General features: G+C 38.4%; 1 protein-coding gene across 6 annotated transcripts; it reads left to right on the top strand.

Moving 5' to 3' along the window:
- Positions 1 to 102: 102 nt before the first annotated feature.
- AP1AR (adaptor related protein complex 1 associated regulatory protein) lies at positions 103 to 16,515 on the top strand. Of its 6 annotated transcripts, none has more exons than XM_079990314.1 (11): positions 380 to 444; positions 1,543 to 1,609; positions 5,145 to 5,193; positions 5,788 to 5,814; positions 6,283 to 6,308; positions 7,589 to 7,685; positions 8,323 to 8,421; positions 11,730 to 11,779; positions 12,342 to 12,415; positions 12,893 to 13,021; positions 13,891 to 16,515. In XM_079990314.1, exons 2-11 carry the CDS (start codon positions 1,560 to 1,562, stop codon positions 14,154 to 14,156), a joined length of 867 nt encoding a protein of 288 aa, XP_079846440.1. In that variant the 5' UTR covers positions 380 to 444; positions 1,543 to 1,559; the 3' UTR covers positions 14,157 to 16,515. The 6 variants fall into 6 exon arrangements, with proteins under 6 accessions (XP_079846438.1, XP_079846440.1, XP_079846439.1 ...); XM_079990311.1 differs by lacking the exon at positions 380 to 444 and adding an exon at positions 503 to 684; XM_079990312.1 differs by lacking the exons at positions 380 to 444; positions 1,543 to 1,609 and adding an exon at positions 103 to 366.
- The last annotated feature ends 39 nt before the right edge of the window (positions 16,516 to 16,554 follow it).

Raw genomic sequence — 16,554 nt, forward strand, 5'->3', positions numbered from 1 at the left:
CGCGGGAGGGGGAGGGGGCGCTTTCCGTTTTGAATTCGTGGTCGCGCGACAGTGTGGCTTGTGGGTGTTTCTCCACATAACGCATAAACAAAAGACAGAGAGGGGGTCCCGTCGCCGTGCCGTTTCTTTACCTAGCTCGCGGCGGCCGTTGGGCGGTGGCGGCGCCGCTGCCGTTGCCGAGGGACCGCCGTCATAGTCGGTTGGCGCTGCTGCGGCGGTTGGTGACTTAACGGACGCTGGTGGCCCTCGCGCGCGTGCGCACACGCGCTCACCCCCTCAGCATGCCATGGGGAACAGCTGGGCGGCGCAGTGGTGCTGCTGGCTCTTCCCGAGGCGGGAAGCGGGACGGATCCAGCGAGGAGGAGGGTAAGCACGGGACGTGGAAGAGGAGGCGGGACGGGCAGGGCTGGGCTGGCTGGCTGGCTGTGACTCCACCTTTTCGAGGTGGGTGGGGGGTAGTAGGTAGTGCCCAGGTGGGACTGTAGGGCGAGTTGCCTCGCGGTTCAGCGGCGGAGTCTCGCGTCCCTTCAGGCTGACACTGCCAAGACGTGACAGCTGCCTCAGGTGTTAATGGAGGGAGCAGGAATGCGAGTCTAGCGACGGCCATCACTCCACATTGCTGGATGGAGCCTCCATGTTCAGAGGCAGGGTATCTCTGAATGTTGCGGGGGAAGCAACAGCGGGGTGAGGGCTCTTTAGTTTGTGCGTCTCCCCCCCCCCCGGAAGCATTTGATCGGCCTCTATGAGGAAACAGGATGCTTACGAGATGGACCTTCGGTGTGATCCAGCAGGCCTCTCATGCTCTCCTGCCTAAAAGCCTGTAATGCGAGATCATAGCAACAGGAATCTGTCGCAAAAGTTATAGGTGCCGTTTTTGCAGCTTCACCCAGTTCTTGCAGAGGGTGGAATGGCAGTGGGGAGTCGGCTGTATGGCCGTTTTTCAAAAATATATGGTTAGTCACGGGAAACGCAGTGCCAGAATAGATTCACCTCCAGGCTGATGGGCTGTTTACTCCTCCCCCATAGGAAGGGTTCAATAAAGAATGAAATGTCAGTGTTTCCTGATTGCTTCTGCTGTCACTCAAGGTTCTCTAGTATTTATCCATAGCTGAAAGAACATCACTTGGGGGAAGAGAAGCAGATCAGTTCTCCTGACAAGAGTGTAGGTTATACTTGTATAGATAGATATATTCTCCGTCTGTCAACAGGAAAATATGCAAGAAGAATTCAGAATCTGCTGGCCCTTAGCTTGGCAATCACAATCTCAAATGGAGGACGAGTGCAACTTTACACGGATAGCCCACCCCCACACTGACAACTTGTAGCAGTAAACAAAAGAAAAGCAGAATAACTTTTCATCTTAATGTATTGTAAATGCTATAAAATGGTGTTGATTGCGGTTCAAAGCTGTGATACTACTAATCCAGAAGAAGGTAGCAGTAAGAAGGAGATATAAAACAATCCTGGGAAGGATAGGAATTTCTGTGCTACAGTTTATCATTTGTTTAGTGATATTTATATTTTCTTTTTTTTCCTCCAAAGGCTTCAAGGTGGCATATATGGTTCTCCCTTTCCCCCATACAGTATTTTATTTTCACAATCATGTGAGGTAGGTTATGCTGAGAAATAGTGACTGGTGCAAAACCACCCAGTGAGCTTGATCACATGGAGCTTGATCTTATGCAGATTTACTCAGGCCCCAGTGAGTTCAGTGGATCCCACTCTCCCGTTGATCGGCACAGGATTGCAGGATAAATGTAAAAAGTGTGTGCAAAGGTCTGTATGCACAAGGGCAGAAAAAAATTAAATATCTGTATTTTGTGGTAGGTTTCCTTGAATTCCTACTGTAAAAGGCAAGGAGGATAAAGGACAATTAGTTTTCCAAAATGTAGTAAAAATGGAGCAATAGAAAAGTTGATACTACAGTTCTATGCATGTTTCACAATCCAATCTTATACACAACTGTAAGTTCCATTGAACTTATATCTCTGAGTAGACATCTATAGGATTGCAGTGCAGAGCAAATCTGGATATTGGCTTCATCTAAGGCAAATCTTATCAGAGCCAGACAGAATGGGAGGGGTGAGGGGGGTTGTAGTCCAGCAACAACTAGAAGTGCATAGGTTTCCGATCCCTGATTAAGGGTTGCTGTTGACTAGCCTACTGGCTTAGGTTCCCTTAAAAAAACGATTTGACTGATGTTTACATGAATTTGATTGAAACAATAACTAAGAAGGAAAGAGATGGTTTAAGCTGAGAAACATTTGTTTCAACATAGATTGAAGGTCTATTTTGTGGTCCTGTGAGTACATTATAAGCTTTCATCCCTTGTGTTTGCCTTTACTGCAGACACTGTGACATTCAAACAGGCAGCAATTATGCTTTAGTGTACTAGATGCTACTTCAAGAAGGGGATATGACATTAAAGAATTCACAGAAACTAAGTGTTGCAATCAATCTTCTAGGAAATAATGTTGACAATGGGAAGGCGTGATGTCAGGAACTGCAACAGTTTGCCTTGTTCTATCAACCCACCTTCCTCAGAAATTAAAATAGACATAAAATCTGTAATATTTTAATACAACAAACTGTCAGTCGCTCAAAGGGATTTGGAATAATCTCACCAATTTACACTTCCTAGATTTGTTTGGTGTCTGAGTATTATGCCCAGATTTTCCCCTTAGCTTATTTAATATGCTCTGCATAGTTTGAATTTGTGTAGGCATATGGATGAGTAAGAGACAATGTCAATAGGAGGCTACTTAGTTGCTCAGACAACAATATGTCCATGTTTTTCCCCAGGTCTGCCAATTACAACAAAGGTGCATAAAGTACAGCATTTTTGAGAGCAAAATCCTAACTTCTTGAGACAGCAGCAGGGCTTATTGGAGCAGCGGAGCACTGCCACATCCAGAGAACTGCCTGCCATGGCAAACATGTAGGGGCAGGAAAAGTATGCATCTTTGCTGGACCAGCTCAAGGCTGACAGGCTCAAACTGGGCTGCTTGGCACAACTTGCTGTCAGTTGTACTGGCTTAGAATCTAGTGGATCCTTGGCCAACTCTGCTCCTAAAACACCCATAGGGGGTTATGCTGGCAGAAACTTCCACCTGTGCTTTCATTCAGTAGAAGTGGAGAGCTTTATCATAGCAGAGACTCCTTGCTGGCAAAGTCTGGCAAGGCAAACACATTCAGCCCATCAAAAACCCATCCATAGCAGTGGATCATGGATTTGGATTGCTTTGTCCACAGCTCTAAAAGCAGTAAAGGAGAAAAGTGTTTTTACCCTTTCTGTCAGCAGCCAAGGCCTTTCTGAAAATTTATAGTGGGCCAGAGAACTGCAGCTAATCTGCATCAGTGTACTTTTCATATAACATCAATGTCTGCAGCTTACTAAACTGCAGGTGGTAGATATTCTGCAATATTCTTAATTACCCAGAATTATTATTATTATTATTATTATTTGTTTAAAGGTGTGTTAACCCTTAAGACCTTGGAAAACTTGAAATATGAAACAGTCTGAACATTTTAAAAAGCAAAAAAAAATGCCTTTTTAAAAATCCACCCGTTTCTTGTTAGTGCTTTGGGCCACACATCTTGTGAACCCCTGTTCTCCCACCCTATACTGTATACTGCTCCGTAATCTTTCGATAAAGGGTTGTATATGTATTTAATAAATAATAATACATAGCTGTCAACTTTTCCCTTTTCTTGCGAGGAATCCTATTTGGAATAAGGAAATTTCCCTTAAAAAAAGGGAAATGTTGACAGCTATGATAATAACATGCAGTTCATTAATTAGTATGTATATTTGGATTGAGTGAAACAATTAGTCTATATAGAATACACCTTACATACATTTCCATGCTGCTTGTTCTGAATATCTCCTGAATTTTTTTATAAACCTAATGTAAATTATCCAAGCATCACAGGGTTCACCAAAAAATGTTTTTAAAATATAATCTCTGTTTATTCATGTAGAAAGTGATTTAATGCCAGTGGTTCTAGAAATTCTGTTTAAATTGTTTGTTGTTCAAGTTTCGTTGTCTGTGTGCTGCAGGCATAATTAGAAAGTGGGTCAGATCTAGTTTCTGTGCTCTCATTGTTAACTTCCACTTTATTCCTAGAGGGATCACAACATCATTCTTATAATGCTTCTGGGAATATATATATAATTAGAGCTCTGGGCTTACTGTTATTGCCCTACCTGGAGAGTGCCTAAGACCACCACATACAGAAAGCAATATGTTTTATTATAGTTATTTTTTATTTTAAAAGGGTTAAATTTGTACATATTCTTAGCATCCAGAACATTATTGTAAAGGTTATTTATATAGTTATTGCAGGAGACTGCAATCCTGGGGAGGCTCCAGCTGGAGGAAGGGGAAGAAGTATATTTTCCACCTTGTACTGTACAAATGGGTCCCCCAACCCTCCAGAACAGCCTTTCAGAGAGCTGCACATGGAAGGAATAGTTGGGGGAAATTATCTCTCTCCCCCTGATGCTCCAGTTATAGTGGAACTCCATGCATGGTTTGTCATTCCGCAGTATCTGATAGTACTCTGCCTAAAGTGATAAGTGAATATATCATCAGCATAATATTGATTAATCCTTTTGAAAATACACAAGCATAATAGGTGCCCATACTGTTGTTGATAACAAGGCTGTGCTTACATTGCCCATGTCATACTGTAAATCTAATTGGTTTCCACACTTACACCAGTCCCTTTTACAGGGTATATGCTGCATTTCTCATGCACTGGATAATATGAAACTCAGACCTTTTTTCTTTCAAATGGAGGGCATTCCAATAAAAATGTCTATTTAATATAACATTTGAACCACATGATGTGTGCTTTAATATCCCTCCAAATATTTCATTTCAAATGCTTGTTGTGTGAGGACAAAAAAATATTATGGAATATTTGTTTTAATTTTATTGACTAATACAAGAAAAAGTAAACATTCTAAATTAGATCACTCATCAGAAAAATGTTTCTAGGAAACCCACATTGCTACACGCAGCTCTTAAAAGATACAGAACTGTAGTGTTGAAAGTTTCTGAGAACAGAGAAAACTATTCTAAGAAGTCTTCAGTTATAATACTAATTAATGTTGTGGTAAATGTTGGTTTATTTTCTAGATCAAAGTACTTCAGGACCTGTGCCACAGGAGAACACTTCACTATAGAGGTGAGTAAAGGCTTTCAATTCCAAAACTTACTGCTGCTTTCATGTTGAACTAATAGGAGAAAAACAATCACATTTCCTAATTGAAATATGTGAAAGGAAATATCTTTAGATACAAGTATCAGATGCATTTTGTATCTAAACATATGGCATCTAAGAGTAGAAGAAATATCTGTGTCCCTGTGAAGGGTGGCAGTTGGAGCCAGCGGACTTCTCTTTCCACAGGTGAAGAAGGATGTGGTTATTTTCCCTCTCTTCAAAATTGATGGGAGGGAAAATGGTAAAAGTTCATTGCACAGTAGGAAGCTTTCCTAACCTTTTGCCAGCCCAAGACCAGCAAGGCTTCGGAAGTGGCAGTTATTCCCTGTGCCTGCCCGACCTCCATAGAATTACTTTAATAGCATAAGAAATACAATAACAAAGTTGATGGGCATGTTTGTGTGATTTCTGTTTTTACCAAAACTTTGTAAGTGCCCACTGAGTTTGCATAGGTACTTAAATAAGATCAAGAACATACTGGATGATATATGTCTAAATATATGTTCATTTTTAGCTGTAATACTTGTTTAATTGAAATATTGTTCTATCTACTTACAGTTTGAGAATCTAGTGGAAAGCGATGAGGTAAGTAGCTTTCTGATAAAGAAAGGTCATTAGAACAATTTTATGTGTAAAGTGGATAATTGGCCTTCTAAAGAATGTTTGAACCAAGGGTAACCTAAAAGGCTGTAAATTGGGAAAACATGGAAAGAAACAGTTTTTTAAACAGCCTCTTTATATAATGAGTTGATAATTACTTTGAAAACCATGTTCCCTAAGACTGTCTCTGAGCAGGGCTATATACAAACAAGCACAGCTTTGCCTAGCTCTTATGTTGCCAATATGTTATAGATGGAGTTACAGATCACTGAATCAAAACGTATAAAGACAGGGTTTTTTATCACAGATGGATCCATATATTTAATTTCTAATTTTTAAAAGGATGGTGGGGTTGCTTGTTAAAACAAATCTATCAGTACTGTTTCAAAGATAGCATGATAATACAATTGTTATAGCCTTTAATATTGGGTATCTCTTGATAATTTTTAATAGGGTGAGAGTCCAGGAAGCAACCAGAGGTGGGTATTTATAACATATTTTCTCTCTCTCCCACCCACTATTATTTTCACCTTGTTTCATCATTCTGATCATCTACTTTTCCTATTAGCAGGGTGATTTTGCCTGAAATATTAGGTTCTTTATCAGAGTGACTTTTGGCCTTTTGAGTGGGTAATTTTCCATCTCTAAAAATGCATTGTTTCTTAAAATTATAAATAGTAACATATTGAATAGGTATAATATCAGCTAAATTAGGCAGTTTCAGAATTGTAATTTTTTTTAATCACTGCCCCTAAGAACCATGCATCCATATAAAGTAAATACAAATGTTTGTCTCTTTTTGGGTGTGTTAAAATGTGTATGTTAACAGTGTATAATGCCTTTACTATGACTTAAAATAGCTACACATATTCCAATAAAATAAATTCCAAGCAAAGTTTTTAATTTGTCTTTGTTTGCAAGAGTGGTCTATCCTTAAAATCCAAATCAGTGTCTTTTTGATGTCTTCTTAAAAAAAATAGGATAAGTCAATTGTAGTCCCAATTTCTCTAGTCTGATCAATTATCAATATATTAATATCTATTTTCTAATATGTATTAGCTTAATCATGAAGTCCAGAGGGTGGCAATATGACAACAGGCCCTTTCTGCAGTGGCTTCCCATTTGTGGAATGCTCTCCCCAGGGCATAGCTGCCAACTTTTCCCTTTTCTTTCAAGGAATCCTATTCGGAATAAGGGAATTTCCCTTTAAAAAAAGGAGAAAGTTGACAGCTATGCCCCAGGGAGGTATATATTTAGGTGCCAGGCAAAAACATTCCTTTTCAACCAGGCCTTTGGCTGATTAATATTCTACAGCCTTTTAAATGTGTTTGTGGGAGGAGGGAGGCTATTGGTTTGTTGTTTTTGTTTTAGCTATTTATATGTGCTTTCACCCTGTATTTTTATCTTGTGAGATCTTGTGATGAAGGGCAGTATATAAAGCTAATAAATTATATAAATTCTAAAATCGCCATAATTTATCATTTATTTTTTGTGAAGTAAGAATTGTTACTGTAATGTATAAAATTTAATGTATCCCTTTTCACAATGTAAATAAAAATATGCAGACAAAAAGGAAAATAAATAACGTACTGTATGTTTTATAAATATTGGAATATTTTAGTTAATCATGTAGGACAGCAGAAACATCTAGCGAAGGTTAGATCTGGCCTTTGGAGACAGTCTCCATGACAGCTTGCTGAGGAAGCTGGTGGAGCAGAGTGCCAAGTGGGCAGCCTCTTTCTTCTTCCTTTTTCTCCAGACCTTTGACTGAAGAAGAAATTGATGATCTAAGGGGAAGGCACTACAATTCCATTGCTGAAAAACAAAGAACATTAGATGATAGACTTCTGTCAGAGGTAGGCATAGTAACCATTCATGTATGCACAGTTGTCTATACCAATAACTGGCTGACAAAAGTGGAAGCTTGATATGGCGAATGGAGCAAGCTAGGTCTAACAACACCGTTAACAGGATGTGACGGAAGAAAAAATAAAGCTGCAGTACAGTAGTTAGAGTTCTCTTTGTGGAAACAGAAAAGTGCTGTGGAGAACAAAGTTAGTAGAAAAGCTTCCACTTGTGGGTAGTTTTGAATGTTAAAAGGAAATGTTAACAGATCATGGACAAATTACTTGTACATCCTATTTTCGTACTTCCAATCTAGCGGGGCTCTTTGAATGATCATATGTAAATGTTGGGTTTAAATTATGTATATGTCTGACTTCTGTTTATGATCAGTGGAATACCTACAGCTAAAATTGCTTTTAAAGAAGATTTTAATTTATCTAGTTAATATGCTTAATTCAAATAACAATTGATATTGGAAGATAGTATGGAAGATAGTATGAAAATAGTTTCTTTTTTTAATCACACCAGTAAATTTTGTGTTTTGTATTTTTCATGAATAACTTTTCCTTTAAATTTAGTGCACTTATTTTCATAGGAAAGATAGCTAGGTTCTCTTTTGTTAATCCTTACTATTTTGTTCATATACAGTTAGCCAAACAAGAGGAGAAGTTAAGAATAGAAGAGGAGACTTTATATGCTGCGCAGCGTGAAGCAGCCAGGGCAGCAAAGCAGAGAAAGCTCTTGGAGGTGAGGGGAGAAGACCCCAAAATATATGTATCAGAGCCCCTGTTGTGTATCTTGCTCTTAGTTTCACATGCTATCTTAAACAGAACATTCCAAGTTTCTTTGTAGTAGTTTCTAATTCCTTTAATCTCTTGAGCAGAGTATCAAATATTTTATATAGGACATTAGTATACATATATTTAATATGTTTCTACTATTGAACCTGTAGTGAGTAGATAACAGTTGGCCAGTTACTTAAAACATTCTGAAGATACTAACTGCAGGCTAGTCAATCTTGCAGAAGATTGTAGGATCATTAATCCTTTCGTTATGTCATTTTATGGAAATAAGTGAAATTTTAAAATTAACTGTCAGTATGAACTTACTGTGTCTGAGCACACTACAAACTGTAGATGGTGGTTGGAGAAAGCTTGGCAAAATCTAGGGTAGGCAAACTAAGACCTGGGGGCTGGATCCAGCCCAATCGCCTTCTAAATCCGGCCCATGGGCAGTCTGGGAATCAGCGTGTTTTTACATGAGTAGAATGTATCCTTTTATTTAAAATGCATCTCTGGGTTATTTGTGGGGCATAGGAATTTGGTTTTTTCCCCCCTTCAAAATATAGTAAGGCCCCCCACAAGGTCTGAGGGACAGTAGACTGGTCCCCAACTGAAAAAGTTTGCTGACCCCTGACTAGGATAAAGATCTTGTCCTGCAATACTAAGCTTGCTTTGAAAGGAAGTGAACCCATATGATAAATCTGAATGATAAATCGTTAGGGCAGGGATGAGTGCCCTTTTTTCTTTTTCTTTTGAGAGATGTATTCCTTTTGGGGGTAATCATTTGTGGCACATGTGCCAAATGTGTGTACGGGGTCGAAATCAGTTATGGTACAGGGACAGAGTAAAAGTGGGTGGCATCCTCTTTCTCTCTTTCCTCTCCTCCACTACCTAGCAGGGAGATCCCACTCTTGCCAGAGTTCTGAACTGATAACTTGCAGAGGGCTGAGGGTCACATGCAGGTCAAGGGCTGTAGGTTGCCCATCCTGGGTTAGAGCACCAGAGAGACTTGAGTTCATTTACTCAACCTTGAAAGTCACTCTCTCTTAGCGCAGCTTGCCTCACGGGGCAGTAGGTGGGGGAAGAGCCATGTATATCCCCCTAGTGTTCTTGGAGGAGGGTAGGATAATAACACATAAGTAGATATCAATGACGAGGATTCACATTGATAATTTTTAAATAACTTTTAAAATATATAACTTTACCACTTTCTCCTTTTGTGGGGTGGGGATGCTTTCAGGGTTTTAGTTCTCCTTTGTTTTGTATGCTTTTTACTCCATACCTAGCAGTCATCATTCTTCATAGAGAAGCATTATTGAAATTTTGTGCAAAGATGTTAATGATGGATTTCTGGAATGCATCAAAAGTCAATAATGTCCTGTAGTGGGAGGAGAGAGGAGTCATAGAAGGATGGTTCCTCCCACTCACTCCACTGGGCAGGGATCCCCTGCATAAAATGAACTTATGGCAATAAGTTGAACATTCTATTTAGTGTTCAGAAATATATTAACTATTAACAATGTTAACCGTGTTAAGTAAGGAGTGCATGTGCCTTCCCTTTCTCCTTGTACCTCCAGCTTAAGAGGGAGACATCTTATTAAGTAACAGTGTCTCATCAAGCTGGATATTTGTGGTTTAAGCTCTGCCTCCAGAATCACAATTTCCTAAATGAGACATTGCAGGAAACTGCTTTAACAAAAACACCTAAGTCTCCAACCAAGCCAGATAAACAAGGGCAAGATGGAGCATTCAAGTCTCTTGGTCATCCATATTTCAGCAAACCAGTTTGTTGGAGCAGCAGAGCTAAGTCTGAACAAGGCCATATATAATACTAAGTCTTTTAACTTCTTGCCGCATGATCTGTGTGAGGAAGTGGTTTCAATGCAATTAGGAACTCTAAAGCAAAGGTGAGTGGAATACCAGATCCTTATGGTGTATAAAGGATTAGTATTTTGGAATAATAATAATAATAAATCCTCGGTATTTATGTTGCATCCCAGGATTTCTAGCAGCCACTGAAAAGGTTTTTGGACTATGTAATTTAATAACCAACTGCATCCAAATGTAAGCACTTAATTAGGATTTCATAAAAGACCACAGAACATCTTAAGGACGGCTTTGTCAGGTCAGCCCAGTAGTTAAGACAACGACAATAGCTTGGTCTACATGCTTTAAGAAAAAGTATAGTTATTTTTATAGGAGGCAAAGTATATTCTAGCATTTTATTTCTTCCAGCAATGTGTCACACTTTTATTAAAATACGTTTTAAACAGCACACTGATGTTTCTGTCACTGGTGTTGGTTGCATCAGAAATGACATAGTTAAAAGCAGCCTCACGTACTGGACTGCTTCTAAATGTTATCCAACATCTGTATTTTAGCTGATGAAATGTCTTTGATTTCTTTTTTTTTACATTTGTTAAATTATGCATTTTATTTTATTTTATTATCCTTATGGTACTGTCCTTTCTAGAATGACTAGGAATGGATTTGCTGCAACAAACAAATCTGAGAAGGGCTGTAGCTTGATGGCAGAACATATGCCATAGGCACTATCACTGTGGTTGCCCAGCTGGGAGACCCAAGGTGTCATGCACGTGACATCACATGACGCACCAAGGCCTGATAGGGCCAGGTGTGCCATGTGACTCACACATGTGCCCCCCCCCATAATGGGCGGAACCCATGTACTTAGCATATAGAAGGACCCAGATTCAATTCCTGACATCACTAGGCAGGTCTGGGTAGGGCTCATATCTGAAACATTGGAGAGATGCTGACAGTCCCTGTTGACAATACTCAACCAATGTTCTGATTCAATATAAGACAGCTTCCTGTGTGCCTAATTATTTATCCAGTCCTCCTTCATTCTTTAGCTGCTGCAAAATAGTCACAAGTGCCGATAAAAAGTTTAGAAGAACCAAGAACAGAATGAAATTTGTTTCTGTAAGTTAGGAAGCAGAATAAAATTGTGAGACATTTTCAACTTTATTGGAAGGTCATGGGATTTGCTCAGTCTGATACTTGAGCACCCTCTAGTTTGTTTATATTTTTATGGAAAGGCAATGTAGAAATGTCATAGAGAAAAAAGCTTCATTCTGCTGTTAATGAGAAACAACTAGGCACTGTGCAGACAGGCATAATACTTGAGCATATAAACTGTCCTGTTGAGTAGGTGTGTTCATACATCTGGCTTGGACTAGAGAGTTTAAGCTAAGCTGTATTCTTTTGAGTTTATTTCTTGAAATGCATGTTCATTTTTTTAAATTTCAGCAACAAAGACTGCAAAGAGCACAACTGGCAAGCAATGGAGACGGTTTAAGGTAAGATATTCAGTCACAAGCCTTTAATATTTAGCTTGCCAGGGAATTTGAAATCACTGTATAATTTTAATGTAGAAACAACTTCAATTTTGAATTCATTTGAAGCAGCAGGTGGATGTACCCTTGTTCCCTTAATAAATTTGTAGGTTGCAAATTCACAGAATGAAATGGGAAGAAATTGGCAAGGGTTACGGTTAGCAGTATTGAACTGAAACCACAAAATCTCTCATAAACCTGTAGCTTTTTAGAAATAGGATTGTGATTGGTAAGACTTTCATCCACACTCATAAACATCTGGAAATCAATTTCCTGCAGGAAGGCCCCCTCCCCCATGCAACTTCTCACACAGTCTCAGTCCTCCAACCCTCAGAAGCAAGGGGGCTCCAGGGGAAGAAAAATAAGTTAAAATATTCTCACACATCCCATTCCTCTAGTAGGAGTATTATTACACTGGCTCCAACCCATCACATTCAAAATGTAGGAAACTATATGTTGGTGTTGTAAGCCAATCTTTGGTTCTGAACTTGGTCCTCCTTGATGTAACTTGTTTGTTCTTTCACAGCTCAGTGACAGAAGAGGACTTTGATTCCTACCTGAGGAATGTAAAACTACAATATGAAGCTTTTCGGAGCAGCAGTAAGTCTTTTTTGTGTGTGGATGTTCTTCAGCCACAGCTTTTATTGCTGCTATCAAGTAGCTCAAATATTGCAAAGGGTATTGAAAACCCTTACACATCTTGCATGTAGGTGCACACTATACATATGTCAATTACAGCAATTCAAAATTCATTTCCCTTTCTTAAAAAAATATTCAACATCCTAGAGGAACATCTACTGAACTGCAATAAGAACCCATTGTTTTCATATGCAGGCTTTATTTTAAAGTGTCAAGACATTTTGGTATATATATATCCTAGGGTTACTGTTGTAGATGTCTTTATTAAAGAGAATGTCGCTTGGCATGTGTGCAATCAAATGCCACAATATATATACTAGATAATAGTTGTGTGGCATTTTGCAGATTTTCATATTACTAAAGCTAAAAGCTGTTGGGCTGGTGTACTGTTTAATGGTGCTGGTATATTTGAAGTATAAATACGTGTTTTGCTCACAGGGCTGTCCTCAGATGCCACTGTTCTGACACCAAATACAGAGAGCAGTTGTGACTTGATGACAAAAACCAAATCGACAAGTGGGAATGATGACAGTAATTCCTTAGATTTAGAATGGGAAGATGAAGAAGGTATTTGTTCTGTTCTATATTGATTTTGCTGACCTAAGCATATAAATAATACCAAAGGTCTGTTTGAACATCTAAGCAAATAGATACTGTTGGGATATTTAAAAAACACAGAGTGGAGTGAAATCCCATTTCAATATTCCTCTCAGAGTTGCATATCTTGCTTCTATAGTGTGGAAACTGGTAATTGGGAGATGAATATAACTTTTAAGTATTTGTTGGTTTGGTTAAGTGAAGTAGAATTGCCAGAATAAGCCAATGTTAATGTAAAAACCTGAATAAAACACAAATGCAGTCATGTGAAATTAGTTACTCCCTGGTTTCCATTTATTCTTGCAATTGTGGTTACTTCTGTTGCAGGATGGGTTCTTTTTAGATTTAAACAGCAAATTTATGAGACCTTGACAGCCTTAACTACTTGCTTTTCTGCATTATGGAATTACTGTTTTTTACATTTATGTCAGATATAACTTTGCAAAACTAGCATAATAATGTTTTTGCTATTGAATGAATTGATGGTTTTTGTTGTATTAGTAGTAGTAGTTGTAGTTTTTTCACTTTCACTGTGCCTAAACAGAAACTTCTGAGTTCTGCAAACTCAGAAGGCAGTGTGTTTTTCAAAGATGCCTGTGATTTATAGTTCACAGAAAAGCGTTGAAATGTTTTACAGGGGCTAATTAAGATTTAAAATACAGTATAGAGAAACAAGCTGGACATACCTTTAAGAAAGAGAGCCAGTTCACCTCATCAATTATATATTTCTTTGGCTGCTATTTAATTCAGGATGCATCTCTTGTTGAAAGTCAAATACATGGTTGTTCCCAAATATAGTATACTGCTTTTAAAACAGTTGGGTTTTTTTTTAATTGCAGGCATGAACAGAATGGTCCCATTGCGAGAACGCTCAAAAACTGAGGAAGACATTCTTCGAGCAGCACTAAAATTTAGCAGCAAGAAAACTGGAAGTAACCCAACTTCTGCATCTGATGATTCTAATGGTTTGGAATGGGAGAATGATTTTGTTAGTGCTGAAATGGATGATAATGGCAACTCTGAGTATGCTGGCTTTGTAAACCCCGTTTTAGAACTGTCTGCATCAGACCAAAAAAAATCTGATACTGACCAACAGGACAGATAATGAAATTGTGTGGCCCTTGGCTATCTGACCAAATGGTTGAAGTTGGGGAAAAACCTACAAATCTGTATTGTGCACAATCCTCCAATCATTGCTGCTGCACAGCTTCCTTTAAAATAAGGAAGTTGCCCAGTGACAGTACTTGGTGAACTGAGCTCCAGATTTCCTATAGAAAAAGGAAACTATGTCAGTTAAAAGAATGAAGCGTATGGTTTGCTATCTGAATTCAGAATTTTAAGTGCAATTTTATCATCTACCTTTGAAATTCTTTGAAAATACTTGAGTGATTCTGTTGTGTCTATTGTTGGGTTTTAGTACACAATTGTCTGCACTAAATGACACATCGCAGCTTGATGTTTTAATCAACGATCTTGTTCTAGAGCTGTATTTCTAATTTCTTTGAATCTAGGATGAGCAACCTGTTTCAGCCTGAGGGCTATCTCTCATGGGAAACATTTCAGGGGCCACATGGCAGTAGTGGTTGAGCCAGAAGCAAAAATGGGCAGGGATTAACATACCTTGTTCGGCAGTCTACATTCCAGCCATGCAAAAACCAGAATTTATTATGTGTGTGCTCAGACACACAGTCTGTCCATCCAGGTAAGCAAGAGGCATTATCACAGTTCAAGGATATATTGTTGCCAGGCAAAAGCACTGGAATAGGGCTGTTGAGAAATGTGGCCTTTGAGAGTCCCAAGAGCGAGATAGAGAAGTCTGAAGAGCCACATTTAGCTCACTTATGCATCCTTGCTTAAAGTATTGACATTGGCACAATAATTTATATAGGAAGTACTTAAAACCTTAATACTTGAATGTTAGAACAATTTTACAGGTATTACTTTTTTCTGTTCAACTTGTTCTGATAAGAAGAAATGAAATTTTACATGTGAAATTGATCTTCGACCCTTCCCTTTTATTTATTGACTTCATGAAACTGACTAGATCCCTCCCAAGCACAATGCCTCTCACACTTAAAAAGGTTTTTAAAAGTATCGTTTAAGACATCATTGTTCTTGTGCAGTAATGAGCTAGTGAATATTGTTAGAAAACTTTGAAAGAATCTCTGTTTTAAACACTGGAAATGAAAAGGCTGGTTTTTGGAAGTAAAACTTTAGATTCTACAGAACCAAAGGTTCAGTTTCCCTACCAACTTGAAATGCCAAAAGATGCATATATTTTTAAGTTGTGCACAAATAATTTTGTTTCACTGTTGCTAACTTAATGAACACTGATATTAATATCGGAAACTCAAAAATAGTGTTCTTTTGATATGGAAGATGGAAAGCATGACTAATTTCTGTATTAATGCAAATTAGTATTCCAGTCCAAGCTTACCTGGTATGTGAAAGTTCCATTCATTTAACTAATTAAGATTAGTGACAAAAGCTGTAACTTAATCAGGTTTAATTATTACTAGAAATATGTTGGAGAATGATGATGATGATATTGCCTAATATTTTATTTCTCTTAAAAATTGTCCTGTGCATTTTAATCCTAAAGAGAAGATCCTCAGTGCCAGTTAGAATTGTTCTGGCACCCATGACTCTGCACTGCAGAAAAGCCTCTATCCTCCTATATCCTCTTTCCCCCCAGAAAAGAACACTGCTTTGAAATGGTACAGTACTTGCTCTTTAATAAACCACCACAGTACATGTCTGCCATACGGATTTTAGCTTCATGGAAAATCTGAATATTGCAGAGTTCGGCAATACAATCGGAGAGCAAGAGTACTTGCTTTACATGATTTCTTAATACTTCCTTCTTCTTGTAGGGATTTCTGCTTGCTAGCTTCCTAAATGAAGAGGTTGCTTTTGCAGATATTTACAAACAGCTGCTACAAGGGCAAGGAAACACAAAGCAGCAGCACAGAAAATAATCAACTTTTAGTAGCAGCTCTGTCTCCTGCTGAAGCTTTGCTACCAATGGCAGCACCCTTTGTTATGGCCATAAACTGGGGGGGGGGGGAATGACAGCATTTACTTTCCTTACTCTCAGACTCAATCTCAACATCTCTATTGCCCTATAAGAGGCCTTCATTACTATTATGTTATTATCAGTAATCTATTTCTTTTGGCTCCTGCTCCTTTTACCTCTTCTTGCTCTCACTATCTTTGATTAATTTATAATACTTTATTACAGACTCCAAATGTTTGCCTTTTATACATTTTATTCACTGCCCCAATAATATGGATGTAAAGTGGTCAGTGGCAATAAATAATTATCAAATGTTTATATAGTTATTTTAACCCATATAGTATGCTAGGATCACTATAGATTGGTTTGTCTCTCCCTGTGCCTTTTATGTTTAACGAAGATATTGGCCACATGTACATATGACATTAAACAGCTTATCCTTTCTTAATGTATTGCATTTCGTAATTGGGAGCTTTGTTGCATAATA

This window comes from Podarcis cretensis, assembly GCF_951804945.1.
Source record: "Podarcis cretensis genome assembly, chromosome: 9".
Lineage (NCBI taxonomy): Eukaryota > Metazoa > Chordata > Lepidosauria > Squamata > Lacertidae > Podarcis > Podarcis cretensis.

Bases quoted from the DNA above. Each gene is read 5' to 3' on its own strand.
- AP1AR (XM_079990311.1), top strand. From the start codon at position 660: ATGTTGCGGGGGAAGCAACAGCGGG. The intron at 5,194-5,787 runs GTGAGTAAAGGC...ATCTACTTACAG, and splicing joins GAGAACACTTCACTATAGAG to TTTGAGAATCTAGTGGAAAG. The intron at 5,815-6,282 runs GTAAGTAGCTTT...AATTTTTAATAG, and splicing joins ATCTAGTGGAAAGCGATGAG to GGTGAGAGTCCAGGAAGCAA.